Source organism: Barbatula barbatula (genome assembly GCF_947034865.1).
Source record: "Barbatula barbatula genome assembly, chromosome: 14".
Classification (NCBI taxonomy): Eukaryota; Metazoa; Chordata; class Actinopteri; order Cypriniformes; family Nemacheilidae; genus Barbatula; species Barbatula barbatula.
The window spans coordinates 16,540,699-16,557,902 of record NC_136777.1 but is presented as its reverse complement, the minus strand read 5'-3'; the positions used below and the strand labels follow the sequence as shown (position 1 = coordinate 16,557,902).

General features: G+C 40.8%; 1 protein-coding gene across 1 annotated transcript in view; it reads right to left on the bottom strand.

Annotated features, from left to right (window-relative positions):
- mcu (mitochondrial calcium uniporter) overlaps window positions 1-15,646 on the bottom strand; it is a 55,466-nt gene extending 39,820 nt beyond the window's left edge. The window contains exon 1 of the mRNA XM_079473657.1: window positions 15,233-15,646. Coding sequence (XP_079329783.1) covers window positions 15,233-15,349 — 117 coding nt within the window. The 5' untranslated portion in view covers window positions 15,350-15,646. The remainder of the gene's footprint in view (window positions 1-15,232) is intronic.
- Window positions 15,647-17,204: the final 1,558 nt, after the last annotated feature.

Here is a 17,204-nt window from a genome sequence, read left to right as displayed (position 1 = left end):
TCATCTGTAAAACAGTACGTTCTAAGTGGAATGATTACTGTATATTTGGGAAGTACTGCATACGCCATGTTTTATTGTCATGTGACCCGTATGCTCTTTGACCTATGACTTATTAACACCAAGCTGTACGTTGGTGTTGGCAAAAACATAATTTAGTATTTTTGGTACTTACATTTGAAAATGGACATCCGTTTAAATTTGACCGTTGCTCAGCTTCAGCGGCATCATGGAATAGTATGGTTTCCATCCAATGCACACTCACAAACCTCAGTAGACCATCCGGGTATTTCTCGCCTACTGTTTTTTGCATAGCGAGGTTTCGGGCATACTATTCGAGACTCGTACTTATTTTCGCCTACTGTGTAGTATGGAAGTAGGTGATTTGGGACGCAGGGCATGTCTGTTATACACTTCAAGTAATCCATTTTCTAAGGGATGTAACTATTCACTCAGCTCGCGATGCGATTCACGATACTGATCTCACAATAAAAATGTCTGTTCAAAACGATTCATTTAACATCTCAACCGACTTGAATCGTCACATATTTTAATCGATTTTCAACCGGCTCATGGTGAATGGTTACATCCCTACCAGTTACTGTACTTTTATGAAGCTTTTTGGTTTTATTTTGTTGTGGAGCTTAACAGCCATAAAGAAATAACGCGTCACAAGCCCTTGAGCCGTTCTATGACATCAAAACTAAATGTCATGCGAGGCCCCACACAGCATACAATCAAATCAATCTGAGTCTATACATGAGCACATTAGTCTGGGACAGCTGAACGTTAGAGAACACCTTGACTCGAACTCAGTTCAGCGAATTGCTGCTAATGCTTTTAATGGCATGTGTTAAGAGTTCTCCAGCATGCTGTAACATTTCACGTATCACACATAAGAAAGGGAGCGTGTCAGAGTGGGCACATTCAGCATGGTGAATTGGAACTTCTTAAAAACCCAAGCGTTTCCACAGCAACTCCATGGCGACTGGCAGAAGTGCGAGGTCATATGCGCTGTGAATGCCACCTCTTCACTGTTTGCTCATCTGAAAGCAGCCTGACCTGAATGCACACACTTTCCCTTTTCAAACTGCTCGTGGAGGACTTCAGTCCAGATTTACATGTCTTTGTGGAGTCGGCCCAGGCGCGCGCTGCCTTCTCTGTGAAACAAAGCTTTTGTGCTCGTTGACGGATTTTCTTTTTACCAGCGACGGAAAAATCTGAAGGCCGTCCATCATTTTGACGGATTACAACAAGGGCAATTTGTAACTCTCTGTTTTGTCATTTCCCTTCATTGGAGCGTGATCGTAGGCTACTACCCCTGCCCTTGAACACGACCGTGAAGGGACGTGTGTTTCCCATTCATTGGCTACCTTACAATGGTCCATTTTGGAAAACGCGGGCCAGATGTATCTGTCGCAGAACCCCGCGTCACACAGTGGTGTGGTGTTGACAGAGTTTCTTTTCTTTCAGAAAAGCCACTGCCGTCTTTTTGGATAAACCTTAACCTTCAGTGCGTGGAATCTGTCATTGTAACTGACTGGACATATGAACATAAACATTTGTCTGTTATTATTATTTTCTGTACTTTTTCTTTTCCTGATTTTCACAGTTGAAATAAGAATGCCATTGCGTAAAGTCATCAGTTTTAAATTCTTAGCTCTTACCTCCATCTTCCTTTTTGTTTTAAAAGAAAATAACCAGAATACTGACGGGGAAACAAGAATCATCCACCTCTGCGCTCAGCCCATGAAACATGACATACTTCAAAGATTGCGCTGGCAAACAGGTCTATTCTCAGTATCAACCCTCGTGGACTTCATAACAGTCTTGCCATTTTTCCTTAAAGCAACCGGGCAAATATCCCCCAGTAAAAGACGGCTCAAAGTCATTTCTGAACCAAAATTGAATTTCTTTGTTACATATTTTCTGTTCTACATTTGTAGTCGTATTACAGTCTGGAGTTGCATCAGTTGCCAAGGAGACGTGATGCGATGCTTCTGCACCGGGGTGACCCTCGCCTATCACCCGTCGAGGACTCGAAAGCCATTAATGAGTTTGCTAAGATTTCCTGTACGCTGCTTTTGTCATATTTCCCTTGAGACAGACAAAATATCATCAATGCATTGAACACACTGTGAATGTGTATTTTATTAGAGTGGGGTTTACTAGCCCTTCAGAAAAACACTAAACTGGTCTGCAAGCCGACGTTTATCTTGCGTACAGGTAAATGACTCGCTGCACTCCATGAAGCCTCAGCTGGCTGATGTTAGGTTAAGATTATCCAGTGAGAGCGTTTTTCTGTCATCACTGTCTAGTTTTACATTATTTAATTACGCTCTAATTCCTATAAAGGCCTATGAACTATTAAGTTGCGATTTGAAATGGTTGTATTGACATGTCCAGTGTGAGTCCTAGCTGACTCACAACACAGAAAGTATACTGCCAAGTGGACTGCTTTCGACTCATACACACGGGAGTGACGCAACCTTATTGTGACATATTGCAAAACTAGGCCTACAGGGGACAAGCTTTCTTCTACTACCTTGAATCGCTGCTCCCAGGACACTGTTGCCACCTGGTGGTTAAACTAATTACTGCAAGAAATGTAATGCGAACATGCGACCTGCAGATTCCTTTTGCGCGAGGTAACACAATTACGCGCGTACTCTTCTGATGGCGAAATATGCATCACGTATGTTGTCCCTCGCGTACACGTAAAAAGGGAACTATACTTCAGCCTCAACCCTCCACTCGCCTCGACACACTGTGAGCAACCTCACACTTGCCAATGATTTTATAAAACATCATTCATGAGGATTCAATGAGGATAATGTGAGGGTTCCAACAACTTCAAACAATCTTCAAACAAAGATTTTACATGAAACGTACATATATTTTTTGTTCCTCACACAAATCTCCCATTTAATTCGCTACTCGTCATTTTGGTGCTTGACAGCCACATCTCATTCACTTTAATTGTATGGAAAAAACTGAATGTGAATGATAGTTTTATTCTTTTATTTACCGCAGAGGCCGTGTAGGGATGCAGTGTGGCTAGAGAGTAGAGTAATGAAACAGTGAGAAGCTGAGTCATCTACATCAGAAGCCCCATTACTCAGCACGGACACAACGGCACATGTTGAATTAAGAATGAGAGCACGAAACACAACTGGCCTTTATTATCTAACTCGCTCTGGGTGAACCAAGAGAGCTTTTCGGTTCTCATTTACCAACTGCTTTTGACTCGTGAGCCAAAAGCCAGTTAAGTCGGGATAATAGAAAGCCATGCAGAGTCCAGAAAGAAAATCACAATTAGCCTTTAATTAAATGGACGTCACGTAGAACCAGTCCTACAGAAAGACACATAAGTTAGCAGAAGAGGTAACTCATGTTTGACAATACCAATTAGAAAATGTAGAGGATCTCTATGTACCACAATGACCTGAAAGAGACTTTTTCATGTACAACTACAAAGTCAATGTTCGACTGACAGCAAATGAATTAAAAGCTCATTCTGTGACGACTTGGGTTAGTGTAACATTCACTGTACAATAATTCATTTGAGTGAATCTTACATTTTGATTTTACAAAAGTCAAAAAATGTGTAATGAAAGTTTTTTTTTTGATGCATCAATACTATATTTCTCAACCGATAGCAGATTATTCAGAGTGATATCTGCCGATAACAATTCAGGAGATTAAATTCATATTTCTTCATTTTCTGAATGTTAGCATAATATTAAACATCAAACTGGTAATGTTTCTTAACATTTTCTATATAGAGAACACAACTTGATTGCATTTTCCTGTCCTTTTTGGATTGACGGGATATATCGGCCCAGATCATGAGCTGCTGTCATCGGTAGGCGATTGTAATAATCAACCGATACAGATTATTGGCCGATCTCCTTTTTTTTTTGCCCCAGCGCCCAGAATATTCACATTTTTTGTACGGGTGTTTTTACAGGTGTTACTTCACATGGCAGTCACCTCTTAAAACGGAATGGATGCGATGTTACAATGTCCTTTAGGGCGTGTTCATACTTGTAGTTCCGTTTGTTTGGTCCCGACCAAAAAAGAAAAAGAAAATCAAAGATATCGAACCCAACCTCTTACATGTAAAGTCGCAACGTGATTGGACAGAGTTTATCATTTATATTTAAAAACAGAACTGTTGGTTAACTTTGGTCCGTGTTGCATTCACATTTCAATCGAACCGCGCACCATCTTTTCAGCGGTCTCGGTCCGCTTGTTTGGTGCGCAACAGCGTTTGGGTGGCAGCGTTCACATTTACACAAATAAACCGGATCAACAGAGCAATCGCACCAGAGTTCGTTTTAATAAAACCAAACATGGCACATATGAACACACCCTTACATAACCTGTGCTGCGCAGACACATTTCATCCTCTGTATTCACTAACGTTTAAATTCCAACATTTAATGCCGGTTTTTGGTTGTAATTTAATTATGATATTGTGATGAACGGTGACATACTCTATATATCATGATGTGCATTGCATTATGATGTTTAATGGGGAAATTGCTTAAGCTTGTTACTCACTAACCAAACAACTATATTTCAGTAAAAGATACATCTTCTATGTGCTCGTTTTCTTTTGTATGAGATCTGTCATATCTTACCGTATCTCTAGTCTTAATCTGTGACTAAGAGGCTGCCTCTGACATATCACACCGACTCTATCACACGAAGCTCACCAGAATAAGAACAAGCCAATGACTAAAAATGGGCAAGTGGGCGACAATATCAGTCACCTCCTCAATGGTAGATCACAGCTTCAATTATAAAGCAAACTCTGCTGTTTACCACCGCAGTAGAGCCTTTGCTTTCCAATGCCTCTTCCTTAGAGAAGGTTTGTGCGTGAGGTTGCTTTGTTACAGTTAATAAATCATGCCCCAAAGGTTAACTGATCAGATTGAGGAATGGTTTGTTGTTTTGCTTCTTCACCAGGTTAAATTTTCCCCATTCATTCCCTTTTCCACAATTACCTTTCTCCCGCACAACCTCCCACTTCCCAACATGCTTAGCTGCTGTATAATTATATCGATTTCCTGTTGTGACAGAGCTTAAGTGGACGAGATCAAGCCCAGCGAAGCCTGCCTCCCCTCCTGTTCGCTTTCATTCGGCAGGAGGGGGGTCTTGGCGCAGAAGCCATCGAGAGCTTTGCGACAGGCCTGCAAGGGGCGAGGAATCAGATGGGAGCCGCTAGGTTTTTTTCAAGATCGCGTCATTGGAACAACTGGGACGAATACATTCGCACACACACACACAGAGATCAGATAGATGGTGTGAACCAAATGAGAAGCGCGTGGTTTGGGTTGGTGTTTGTCCGTTGTGTGCTGGAGAAACGGGCAGTCGGGGTAATCGAGTAGAAACACAACAGAAGCTATGTTAGCACGGCAGCTGGTCAGAGCTGGACTCATGTGTGTGTGTTTATGGAGTTTTCAGAGAGCCTTCCTGTAAATCTAGCAGACTGCTGTTGTTGTGGTAACTAATGACAGTATAAACACAAGTTACAGGCCCTTTAAGTGTGGACACCCAGGCATCTTCAGCCCATTTTATTAGCCATAAATAGCCATTATATTATGCAAGTAAAGATTTTCTTTAATCGCTCCGTCAGTGACTTCGTTTACATGCGCACCAATAATGGAATTATTTGCAATAATAAGAACATAAGAACACCTCCTCGCTGACGTTTACATGAACGTTTTAATAGTCTGATTACTCGCTATAATACACACTACAAATGATGATCTCAGATACAGTAGGTGTGTGTTACTACTTAAACTATCGTTATAGTATTTTTGCGTCACATGCAAAACACCATTTTATAGACTTATTTTATGGTTATTCGGTGGTGTGATATAGAAATGTGATGGAAAATACCTCAGCAACAGTGTCATTCTGTGTGAAGATAAGGAGCAGAGATTGCTGACAGTGAGTTGTGTTGACGGTTAAACTTCAGAATGGCGCTTAAAAGTGCGTGACGGAAGTACGTGCCTGTGGTGAGGAAGGCGGGACGAGAGCCGTGACGCGGGGCCGGTAAGTGATAAGTGCAATCAGCTGTGCGCGCACCGGTCCCGCATCTCTCACGGAGGAGATTGGGAGCTTAAAAAGACGACCGGCAGGACTGTTGACGAGAGAGGACCGGGACCTGTGTTTGTTTTATGGCCGGCAGTCGACCGTGAGGTGGCTGCCGGTCTTTACTTCCGTGTTTATTGTTTGTTTATGTTTAATTCAAGTTTTATTATTTGAATGTTCGCCGGTTCCCGCCTCCTTCCATCCCTTCTAAGGAACATTGCTACAGTGCCCACCTTGATCGAAGCAGCATGAATGCGATTCAGGTGCGTACATGCCTTCTTATTGCGATTAAAAGCCGTGTACGCCACATGTTCCTTCGATTATGTTTACTGCGATTATGAGTTCAATTGTACTATTAAGATCAAACTATTGTGTTTACATTAGGTAAAGTGTAATCGTATCAAAATCCTATTATAGTCGCATGTGGCTGCATGTAAACGTAGTCGGTGATTCTCAGTGCATGCGCTAGACTTTTTTTGTATTGTCTTTCGTTTTGACAGACAGGCTTGTAAAAATCTGTCATAATCTATTTTTACCCGTCACTATGGTGCAAGGTGGCGTTACGCGGTAATTATCATGTTTGTGACGTGATCACCCTGTACTTGCGTCCACTGTATTTTAATATAACTGAATACCCAATAAACAGCATTTTCTGGATTGAGGGACTCTTAACTTATCTGAAGCCATACAATAGCTTTGTATGAGTTGATTTTCATTACTATTTGCCTAAAATCTCTTCTTAAATGCTGATATATTTGCTTAGATCCCCATTCACGAGCGACGTTCTTCAATTTGATACAGAATTTTCAATCTAGGATAAACTGTTCCCACGACTTCACGCCGTCATGGTGCAAGTTACGTAACACATCAAGTTAAATTCAGCTCATGTATTAAAATAGAAAGCAGAAATTTGGGACGCAACACTACCACAGATCCACCACAAAACCATCCTGCAAGGTTAGCGCCAGTCACTTCCTCTCTCATATCCCCTGCTGGCCTCTCACACAAACATTTTCATTGATTTTGGTTCTTCCACATTCTGTGATGTCTGAGATCTTACAGAATTTCTACAACTACACATATATAAGCCTGAAAATGTCAAGGTCCTGTGCCGTTTCCCCCGACATCGATCATTCCGGTCACGGGGAAGCCCTCACGCTTAGATCCCAACCCAGTTGTGAACAAAAAGCATCTTTATACACCAAACCAGACAAGGAAATAACACACCACATTAAGTTACACATAAGAAGGGGTGTAGAAGTTAAAATGGGCGGGAGGATCTACAGGCTACACTGTGACTTGATGCGGCTGCATGTTCAAGCGAGATAAGCAAACTAAATCTTTTGATAAGAATGAGAGACTGGAAATGCAAACAAGCTAACAAAGTAATCTTCGTGATAACCTCATTGTTATGCAAACATTTATTACACCATTGATGGATAAATCTGTACATTGCCTGTTGCTGTGTTAAACGACACTACTGTTACTTAACAACGGTCCGATGATGTCATAACACATCCAGACTTAAAACAAGCAACGAGAAAAGCATTAAAGAGATGTTGACATGGGCAAGGGGGCATTTACACTTACATTCACATAAACGTACAACACTTACGTATATTCTAAATACATTCATAAAACTGTATAGCTGTCAGTTTCAGTGAAAACAATTATCGGCTCTAATCATTTCTTTTAATAATGCCAAGCGTTATATTTTCCAGTCTGGACACTGAAAGAAGGGGTTAAAAATTTCCAGTAGCCTATACCAGACAGGCCATCCCTTCATCCATCATCAACATTTCACACACTTACATTACAGTTTGAACAGGACGATGTTTTTTTCCTGAACTCTTTATGATGCTGAAATGACTTCTTCAAATCACATCAGGCACACTGCATTTATCGTTTTGAAATTAAATAAATCTCAATAATAAAAACGACCAGAAGAGAATAAAGGTCTAGTAAGAGACAGCAATATGCAAAAGCCAGATGGAGGAGTGAGGGTATAGTGTTGGCATGCATCCCACGTTTGGAATATGACCTTCAACGACCAGAAATATACATACCTGCATACTGCTAAACACATTTTAAAGACTGCTTGAGGAGTGTGTGCCAAAATAGTTTCAGGGTGTGAGTAACTGTATATCGTGCACTGTAAAAATAAATCCTGTAAAAAACGAAAATTATTCTGCCAGCTGGGGCCCCAAAAATAAAAGGAAATATAACAGTTTTTCCTGTAAAATGACGTGTTTTCCCAGTTTTTGTTGTATATTTGCAGTCTTTTTCTGTCATTTAAAATGTTTGGACCATATTTTCAATAATAAACTTTACAAGAAGTTTCCTGTAAAAAACGTTTTTTTTTCGGCAGCAGGGTTGGCAGAAATAAACCCTAAAATTGTCCCTGTAAAATTACATGTTTTCCATATTTAGGGTTAGGGTTTAGGGTTAGGGTCTGTAACTTTACGTTTTTTACAATAAACTACAACTCTATTTCCGTCCAGAGTGTATTTATATTTATTATTTATAATAAGAAACAATAAAGAAGTGCAATAACTTTCTAGGATAATCCAGTGAATTGCAGGTGTTTCAAATGAAAGGTACTTCATCTTATTTGACTATTTCTCACTCTCTTCGTCTGGAACTAAATGGATATTAACTAAGAGACAGGATTATTCATAAAAAAGAAATGTTAAGCCAGACTCAAAAACAGATTTAAATGATGTAAAGCTTGAGTTAAAAACAAATGAGTCAATGCAGATGACTCAATACAAAGTACATCGGACAAGCCACATTCAAAGCTGTTGACCTGTGATCACACATCACTTAAGAGTCGCGGTCTCGATCATACCTACATTGCATGATATGTTTCACATATAAAACTACATGCAAACGTTATAAACCCAAATCCACATTCATTCTGCCCCTTGCAAATCTATAGTGAACAGCCATTATGACTGCGATATCAGATCATGGGTGACCTTCATATAAAATCCTAATTTACCGTGCTGATGCAGATTCTCAATGGAGAGAGATTTGCCTTCCCGTCAAAAGTAATGACATCTATGGTGCGTCCGATAGTAACTAACCGATGAGAAGGCCAGGCGTTTGTTACAGTCCAAGACATCAGGGGAGAGACGTAACCAACCAGCCCCACATCCATCATCACATTACTCTCAGCTGCCCTCATTATCAACGATGACTTGCACCTACGGGCAGTCGGAAAACGCAGAGATGCCCGGTGCGACTGCTGAGGTCGAGCTCTCATGTACGTTCGCTTATACCCATAGCGTGTCTATTAACTCTTGATCATCTCATCAACATGGTCAGCTTCAGTTAAAAGAAAACCAACACTGTCCGGTCCACACTCAAGAGCTGCTGCAATTTAACCCACTTGAGCAGATTAAATATTGAATAGATTTGAAGACAGCTATGAGACAGAATTGCCCATGGATCTGAAATGGACAGAGCCTTACACTGTGCGTCTTCAAATGGAAACTTAAACCAAACCTAATCTCTACATTACCAAACATAGAGAGTTGCCGTTGTCGTTTGAATTTTAGGGCATAATAGTAATGTAATTCATTTGATAAATTGACTATTTACTCAGTATTTCTATGTGAGCACTATTGCATGCACAAATTTGCGGGCTATTTAGGAAATTCCAACCCGGTGACTTGTGGGATTCCATTTCAGGATGCAGCCCAAGGCAGCAAAAGACGGCAAGGCAGCTGACTGGACTTTGGAACAGAGTCAACGTTCACATATTAATGCAATACTTGAATAGAAGTCAATGTAAACAGGCTAAACCCGAGCTCTAAGTGCCCCCTGGACTTTCCTTTAATTTCATAATGACTAGATAAAAGGAAGAGTTGGGGTGGAGGAAGAATGCCAAATGAACGGCATCATCATGTCTCATCATGTCCTGAAAGAATTGATTCATGAATATGCTCCTCCCAAAACCTTGTTGGAAAATCCATGAATAACAATGAAACCAAAAGCACTTCTAGGAGCTAACACAGGAAGAAACGCTTGTATAATGTCATTGACCTGCCCATGACTAGTTGGGAATCCCTCGGTTTACATATTTTGTGTTTATACATCTATAGGAAAAGATACACAAAGAGAATGTTGAGCAATACACATTTAACCAAACATACAGGTATGCTATAAAAATCGCATTACTTGAAGGATTAAGAAAGATTAAAGGCACAATTGTACAGAGTCATAATTATGTGCATCACCATGAACACTAAACCAACAGATTCTTACTCTCTTTATTAAACACAATGGAACCGTCTTGTTAGTTTAAGCTTATTCTTCATCCAGCCATTTGCCACGTAATGACATTCCTCCAGGCTGAATAAATGACACCATCCATTATCAACTCAAAGACCCTCCAGTTAGTTGACTGATCATTAACCATAACAAAAGAAATCTAAAACCCTTTCATCTGTTGAATTTGCATCAAAATATTTATTGATTATTGGTGTTTGCAAGGACATGCATCACAATTGCTGCTCATTTGTTAACAAAAGAATGTCTGTCTTATAGACTTACATTAAAAGAAGAAACCTGGGCTGGGTTTCCCGAAATCTTCTTAACGCTACGTCATTCTTGAGTTGTACATTAAGATTAATAGCGATATATTCTTTAGAAACGACGTAGCGATACAAACGTTTTGGGAAACCCATCCCTGAGCTATATCTGTTGACCATAATATCATAGAGACTTGGTGATGAGCTCTTTTGACCTGGGCCAATATGAAATTACCTACCAACCACATTCTAAAATAAATGGAATGCTTCTGTGATCACACAGCAACAAATCCAAAATCCAGATCATTTTAAAAAACTTTCCCCCTTTGTCCAGTTTTTCCAGAAGCTACTAATCCACTTTGAAACATCTGAAAACACTTACGTTTATGTGCATGAGTAACACGTAAGACACTTTGACGTGCATCCATTCTGTCAGGGGTTTATTTCTTTATAGCTCGTTGAAATGTTGCGGCAATGTCAAAAAATGGCCATGTTTTTTTTGAAAATGAGCTGTAACAAGACTTTATTTTTAATTTAATTTCATTTTAAATATGAATACACTATATGCACACAGGGTGATGACAGCCGGCTAAGCCACTTCCACTCTCATAGCATTGAGGTAATTTGCCACCAAACAAAAAAGATGTTCACATTTCAGCGAACCGACAGCACTGCAGCGTAGCATTGTTGAGTGCCTCTGTGAACAAGACTCAAGTAAGTGCAAACGTTTACTTAGTTTTTTATATTTGTAAATGTAACTTGAAACGTATAGCTTGAAGCCATTCACCTCTTGGGTTGTCCATGTATGATGTAGTGTTTGGATAATTTGACTGACATCATTGACACTGACAAAACACGAAAGCCTTCGTGCATATAGTCTATTGGCCAAAGCAAATCAAGTGAAATATAGGACTACTTTTAAGTAACTAATATTTATTGCTTCATTTATTTAATAAGTAAGAAATAGCTCACGTGAATGCATCGTGTGACCAAAACTGTGTCATCGTTTTCGAAAGCCTACGGTTTATTTATCCAGTTTGGAAACGTTTTCAAAACGTTTCATTTCAGTTGCCAAAAAACAGTCTCAATGTGAACGAAAGGATTAACTGAGAAAAAAAGATGGCCCCACACTCACACGGGTCATATCGTTCGGCACAGAAACAACGGTCACATTCTATTCAAAAACTGTAGATGAACAAGTTCCTCCAGGCACACTTTTAACTTGACAGCACTACTCTCTCATCAAAAAAAGATATAAGAGAAACATTCAAAAACCTGACAAAGAACAGAAGAGAAAATGGTTTATGTTGCTGTCTAGAGAGAGAAAAGCAAACTTTAGATTTAATACTCGATGGCAGAGTCAGTATTAAGCTTATATAGCTGTTTAAATCAGACAAATACACAGTCATCGTTTCAGTGAATCTTAGTCACAAGAACACGTCAATCCTTTTTGATGGCTGCAGAATTCGCAGCTCCAGAAGCATTACATATGCAGTCCAAAATGCATTAAACATGAACACGTTCAAAAGCCGGTGTTAAGGTCTGTTCCAGAAACAGGACATTAAGAGCTGTGCCTGTCGTCTTGCGCTTTTCCTGCTAATCCAGATCACCGAAGCCACCCAGTCAATCACAGGCCCACGTTTAATTGGTCCATTAACATGCTGATTGGAATAAAACGCTGGGTAGGCTGAGATCATTCACAATCGGTCTCATTCAAACAACGTTCATGACATTCAGATCTGATAATGGTTTCTTGAACATCTGTATTCTTCCATCAAAGCATACGGAGCACTACTATAAAGACTTGGGAGTTGTGAAATCAAGTATTTCATTGCGTTGTCTTCATAGGTTGTAAGAAATGACATGCGGCATGACCAATGTGAACCCATTTGTGAATAAATCAGTCTTGAGATCTGTTTGGTTACTGACATTTTTCCGGATATCTTCCTTTGTGTTTAGCCGAACAAAGAAATGTATACAAGTTTGTAACAATCTGAGGGTGAGTAAATGATGATAGATTTTCATATTGGATGAACTGTCCCTTTAAGAGCTAAATCTATATAGTTTATATATTGGGCCGGTCATCTGTTTACTAATCCATACATCTTTACAAAATATCTAGATGTATGACAGTAAGGCACACTAGAATGAACTACACTCTTATGGATTAACGTTGCCCAGATTGATGGCCCTAAACAGATCTATGCATGAACACCAGTGAGAACCATAGAGATCTCCCAGAAGAGGCTTTACTTCTTCAGATATTGTGTCATTCAAATAGGAAGCTTTTATTGAACAGGTGAGTCAATTGGGAGTCAACACGAGTTAACTATTTATCTCAAGAGTCCAACAACAGATTCAGACACTGTGTGACCGACATTTCAGAGCTGCTTTTGCCTTGTAATGACTGGTTTTAGGCAAGATTTTAAATATTTCCTGTATGCGACTGAAATGTATTTATTTCTTTGTAGTTTGCACCAAAAATTCTAGTACAAGCAAATTCAGAAGGATTGCTCCTCAAGTCCAAGAACACAAAAAGTGGACTGGACGTGGATGGACGCACCGCAACCACTTCAAGTGGGTTCAGTACACCCAAGTCTCCATTCGATGCATCCTTGATACCAAGAACCTCATCTGCAGGGTTCTATACCTCATAGTCATCTTTTCTCAAACCGTGAAACTAAGTTTCACCAGGAAATTTTGAACGGATGTACATGAAAATACAGTGTAAACGATCAGTCCTTAGAACAACCAATTTGGATCTGAGTGTAGTGTGAACAAAGCAAAAGTGTTTTTTGACAAAGCCCAAGTGAAGCCTTGTTGGTTTTGCTGACGTGCAGGGAAACTGTTGCAGAGCAGTAATTGGTTCAACACCTCACATCTGCGCTCTGGATGTTTATGATAGAACGGCGCTTTGAGCCTCGGTGCCCCAGCAGAGTGAACAGACGAAGGCAGCGTGGCCTTACTGTCAAAAACCTGTCACTGCTCACTACCAGTTTGACTGGTTTGTGCCGAGCATTGCAAGTCCCCACGCTTTGATGGTTCGGGGAACGCTATAAATGCCAACAGGGCCACAAATACTACTGCCCAGAGGGAAATAAATAGATGACACGCAGAATTCACGACCAAACTGAGATCGTTTAATCCACGGAAAGGCGATTCCCAGGTGTCTGGTGGTGCAAATCTTTTCCCATTCTAGCGATACGGTGCACGGCAACACTGAACGAAAATGAATTTGCATCTCATCTAAAGCAAATACTGGGAGGAGCTCAGGCATTACATTTCAAATCACTCATATCTGTACAAATAAAGCCCTGCGCGGGTTCAGATGTCATTCAAAATTCTATTCGATAACCACATTTATGTTATATCACATTTATACCGTCAGGAACTTACGAAGCTGCACTATCATGTCTGGAAAAATGGTATTTGTCTGGTATTTTGTCCACAAACTGTACCAAAGTAGTTCTTAAGGGTGGATAATAAAAGGGTGGTATTCACTTTTGTTTCAACAATAGATCAAAATGATAAACTCCGAAGATGAATGTACCACAGTAGATTTGTGTAAGCGAGCTGAATAAGATACTATAAGGTGGAAGTTGCATGCTTGTAAGGGAACTCCTTTACTTTCCGTCTCGTGTTCATCTCAATCTTGAGCAGGAAGTCATGAATGTGTGACGAATGAAAGCTACGACACAATGGAGCTTCCCAAACATACTGAAGAGCTATTGAGCAATGCGCATGGGAGTTTGTGCGAAAGGAAACCCAGACTTGCCGCTGGAAACGGGAAACACCCGCAGAAGGAAAGGGAGGGCGAGGGAGTCAAGAGTGACATAATAACTCGACGAACGCAAGTCAACGCGCATGTGAGGGAGATCGAGTAAATCCCTCATTCCCCACTGATGGGGGGGCGCTGAGTTCACACTAAACGCGTTGTGGTTCTGTCTGTCTGTCAACATACGTGCGTCCTCACGCGTCAGGCAGACGTCGCGTCAAGTTCACAATAGTTCAAACCTCGTTCGGTCTCGCGGCCGCGAACGCCCCTCAAGACCGAGAGTTTTGCCGCACTGTCTCACCTCGCGTTCGGTCGGACACTGCAGAGAACCGCGATCCGTCGGGTTTGTTAAATCCTAGGACGGGCGCTCAACGACATTAAAGTGATTCAGTGCCACGTAATCGATCGCCGTGTGTCCGAGTTGCGCGTCCGGTCAGCGTTAAAGTTGAGACCGCTGTTGCTTTCAAGGTTATTCTGGAAATGGAGCCTGCGGAACCCACGAGCGCGTCCGATCGCTCGCGTTTATGCATGCGAACTTGAATTGTGAGGTGGGATGATCGGACAGCGAATAGCTGAGTGAAGGTAGTACTACACCGCACACGAGTAGACGCCTTCGGGACGTCTCGTAAGTGCACCGCTTCGTGATGCAGCACTGCCGTGCAATGCGGAAAGAAACCCCCAAAAACATTGCACTTAGCGGGATCGTTCTATCTTATCCTCTCCACACAGAGAGGAACCCAACCCCCTTATCTCTCCCTTCACAGCCCTCCCCTTGCCCAGAAGCGGCAGCCCGTGCTCGGTTTTCATTCCGGGGACTCACCGTTCTTGTGCTCCGGTGATGTCGATGTGAGGAGACACCGAATGCGGGAAAGGCAGAGGCTACGGCTCCGCTGCTCCGGGACAGGAGGAGGACCGATCTACACACTTTCGCAGCCATCTCTGGAGTGAAACCCGGCCGAGAGAACGCAAGTGCTGCGGGCGAACCGACTGAGAGTGTCGGAGGAAAAGGAGGGGAATAGGAAGGGCTGTTGGGCTGGGCTAATATTTCACTCACACACACACACACACACACACACACACACACTCACTCGAGCACACGACAGATGTTTAAAACGAAAGCTCGCTTTACTTCCGCATTCGAAGCAAAGGTCGACACTCGTGTCTTTAATACTCTGACGTGATTTTTAGCGTCTTCATTTCATTTCAACCTCTGAAATAGACTATATAAGGAAGCGCGAGTACCCCTGTTTTACGGAAAACATGAAAGGGGTGATTTGATTGGTCTAGCGGTTACCTGCTGGCGACGCTCGAACACTTTCCACCCAATAAGAAGACGAGCAGCTCACTCGTTGAGTTTGACAACTTCAACGCCAACGTGCACATGAAAAAAACTTGTAGACGACGTCAATTATACGCGAGTCGACTTCGATTTGTGCACGAGTATTTGTATTCACTCCGAATGAAAGACAAATAGTACACGTATTTCTTTAACCGTACGATTAATAATGTCATTTCATTTATTTTCTAAAATATCCTTATGTGTGTATGTACAGTACCAAGCAGTTTTACATTATTGGAATGAATTAGGAACTACACAGTATTGACAGATACTGCATGAGACGTCTGTACCTCCATGGTACCACAACCGCACTTTTAATAAAGGTTATACATTCTCCAAACAATGTAAATGAGTAGAAATGCGCCGTTTGCCGTCACCTTGACTACCTAACGCGCCTCTGCGTTACTATATAATTTCTTTGTCTTGGCAACTATTCTATCCTGTGCATTATGTAATGATGTCTCTATTATTAGCCTGTCCTTCAAACAATTCACTGAAGGCAGGGGAGGAGAAAATGTGAACGCACATTCAATGCACGGTCACTTCCGCGTTTACGCTCAGGGGGCGACAAAACATCCGCTGCCCCACCGGAAGCCATTCATCACTACCTAGGGCTGTGAACATGACAGAGGAGAAGATTCATATTTCAGTTTGTTTCCGAAATGAGATGACTCAAAATCCCAGAAAATTAAAAAAATCATGTTTTCATTGTGCGTTTTGATTCATATCAATCAAACTACAGTTGGTTTGCTTTGATTTAAGCCATAATAGCTAAAAATACAGCTAACTAACACAATAAAAACATAACATAATAAAAAAAACAATTGCTATTAGCATCTAGCATGTAAAGTTAAGGCAAATAATATTATCTTTACTTTAGAAGAACAGGGACATCTTTTGAAATAGTAGTGAGTATTTTTATTGTGTATTGTGAGAATTTCATATAGACCATTCATTTGAATCATTTTAAAAATGATTTTACTTTATAATATTCCAACATAAAACCTCATCTGCTTGACGTATTTAATAGTTTTTGCACTTGCATTTTACCTGACGATTTCACTGTATCAGTTAATGTATACAAGTTTACATTAATGGATCCCATTTTGATGCAAAAAAAATATCTTTCATGTCACAGCTGCACAACAAAATTTTAGCCCTCTCTTGGATAGTACACACTAAGAACAAAGATATGGACGAGTGCACATAGAATCCATATTACGCACAGAAACCAATACTGTATCTACAGTACAGAAATGTTGACGTATATATATATGTAAGAACATTATTTTTATTTACAATCTGTACAAATAAAACCAAACTAATGTATCGTCAGCGTTACGTTCATTATTGTGCTGTGTTTATTCTTAAGCTAACGCTTTCACCAATAGACCATTTGATCTTCAGTAGCACATATGCACTCTTAAGGTGATGCCTACATACTGTATTACCA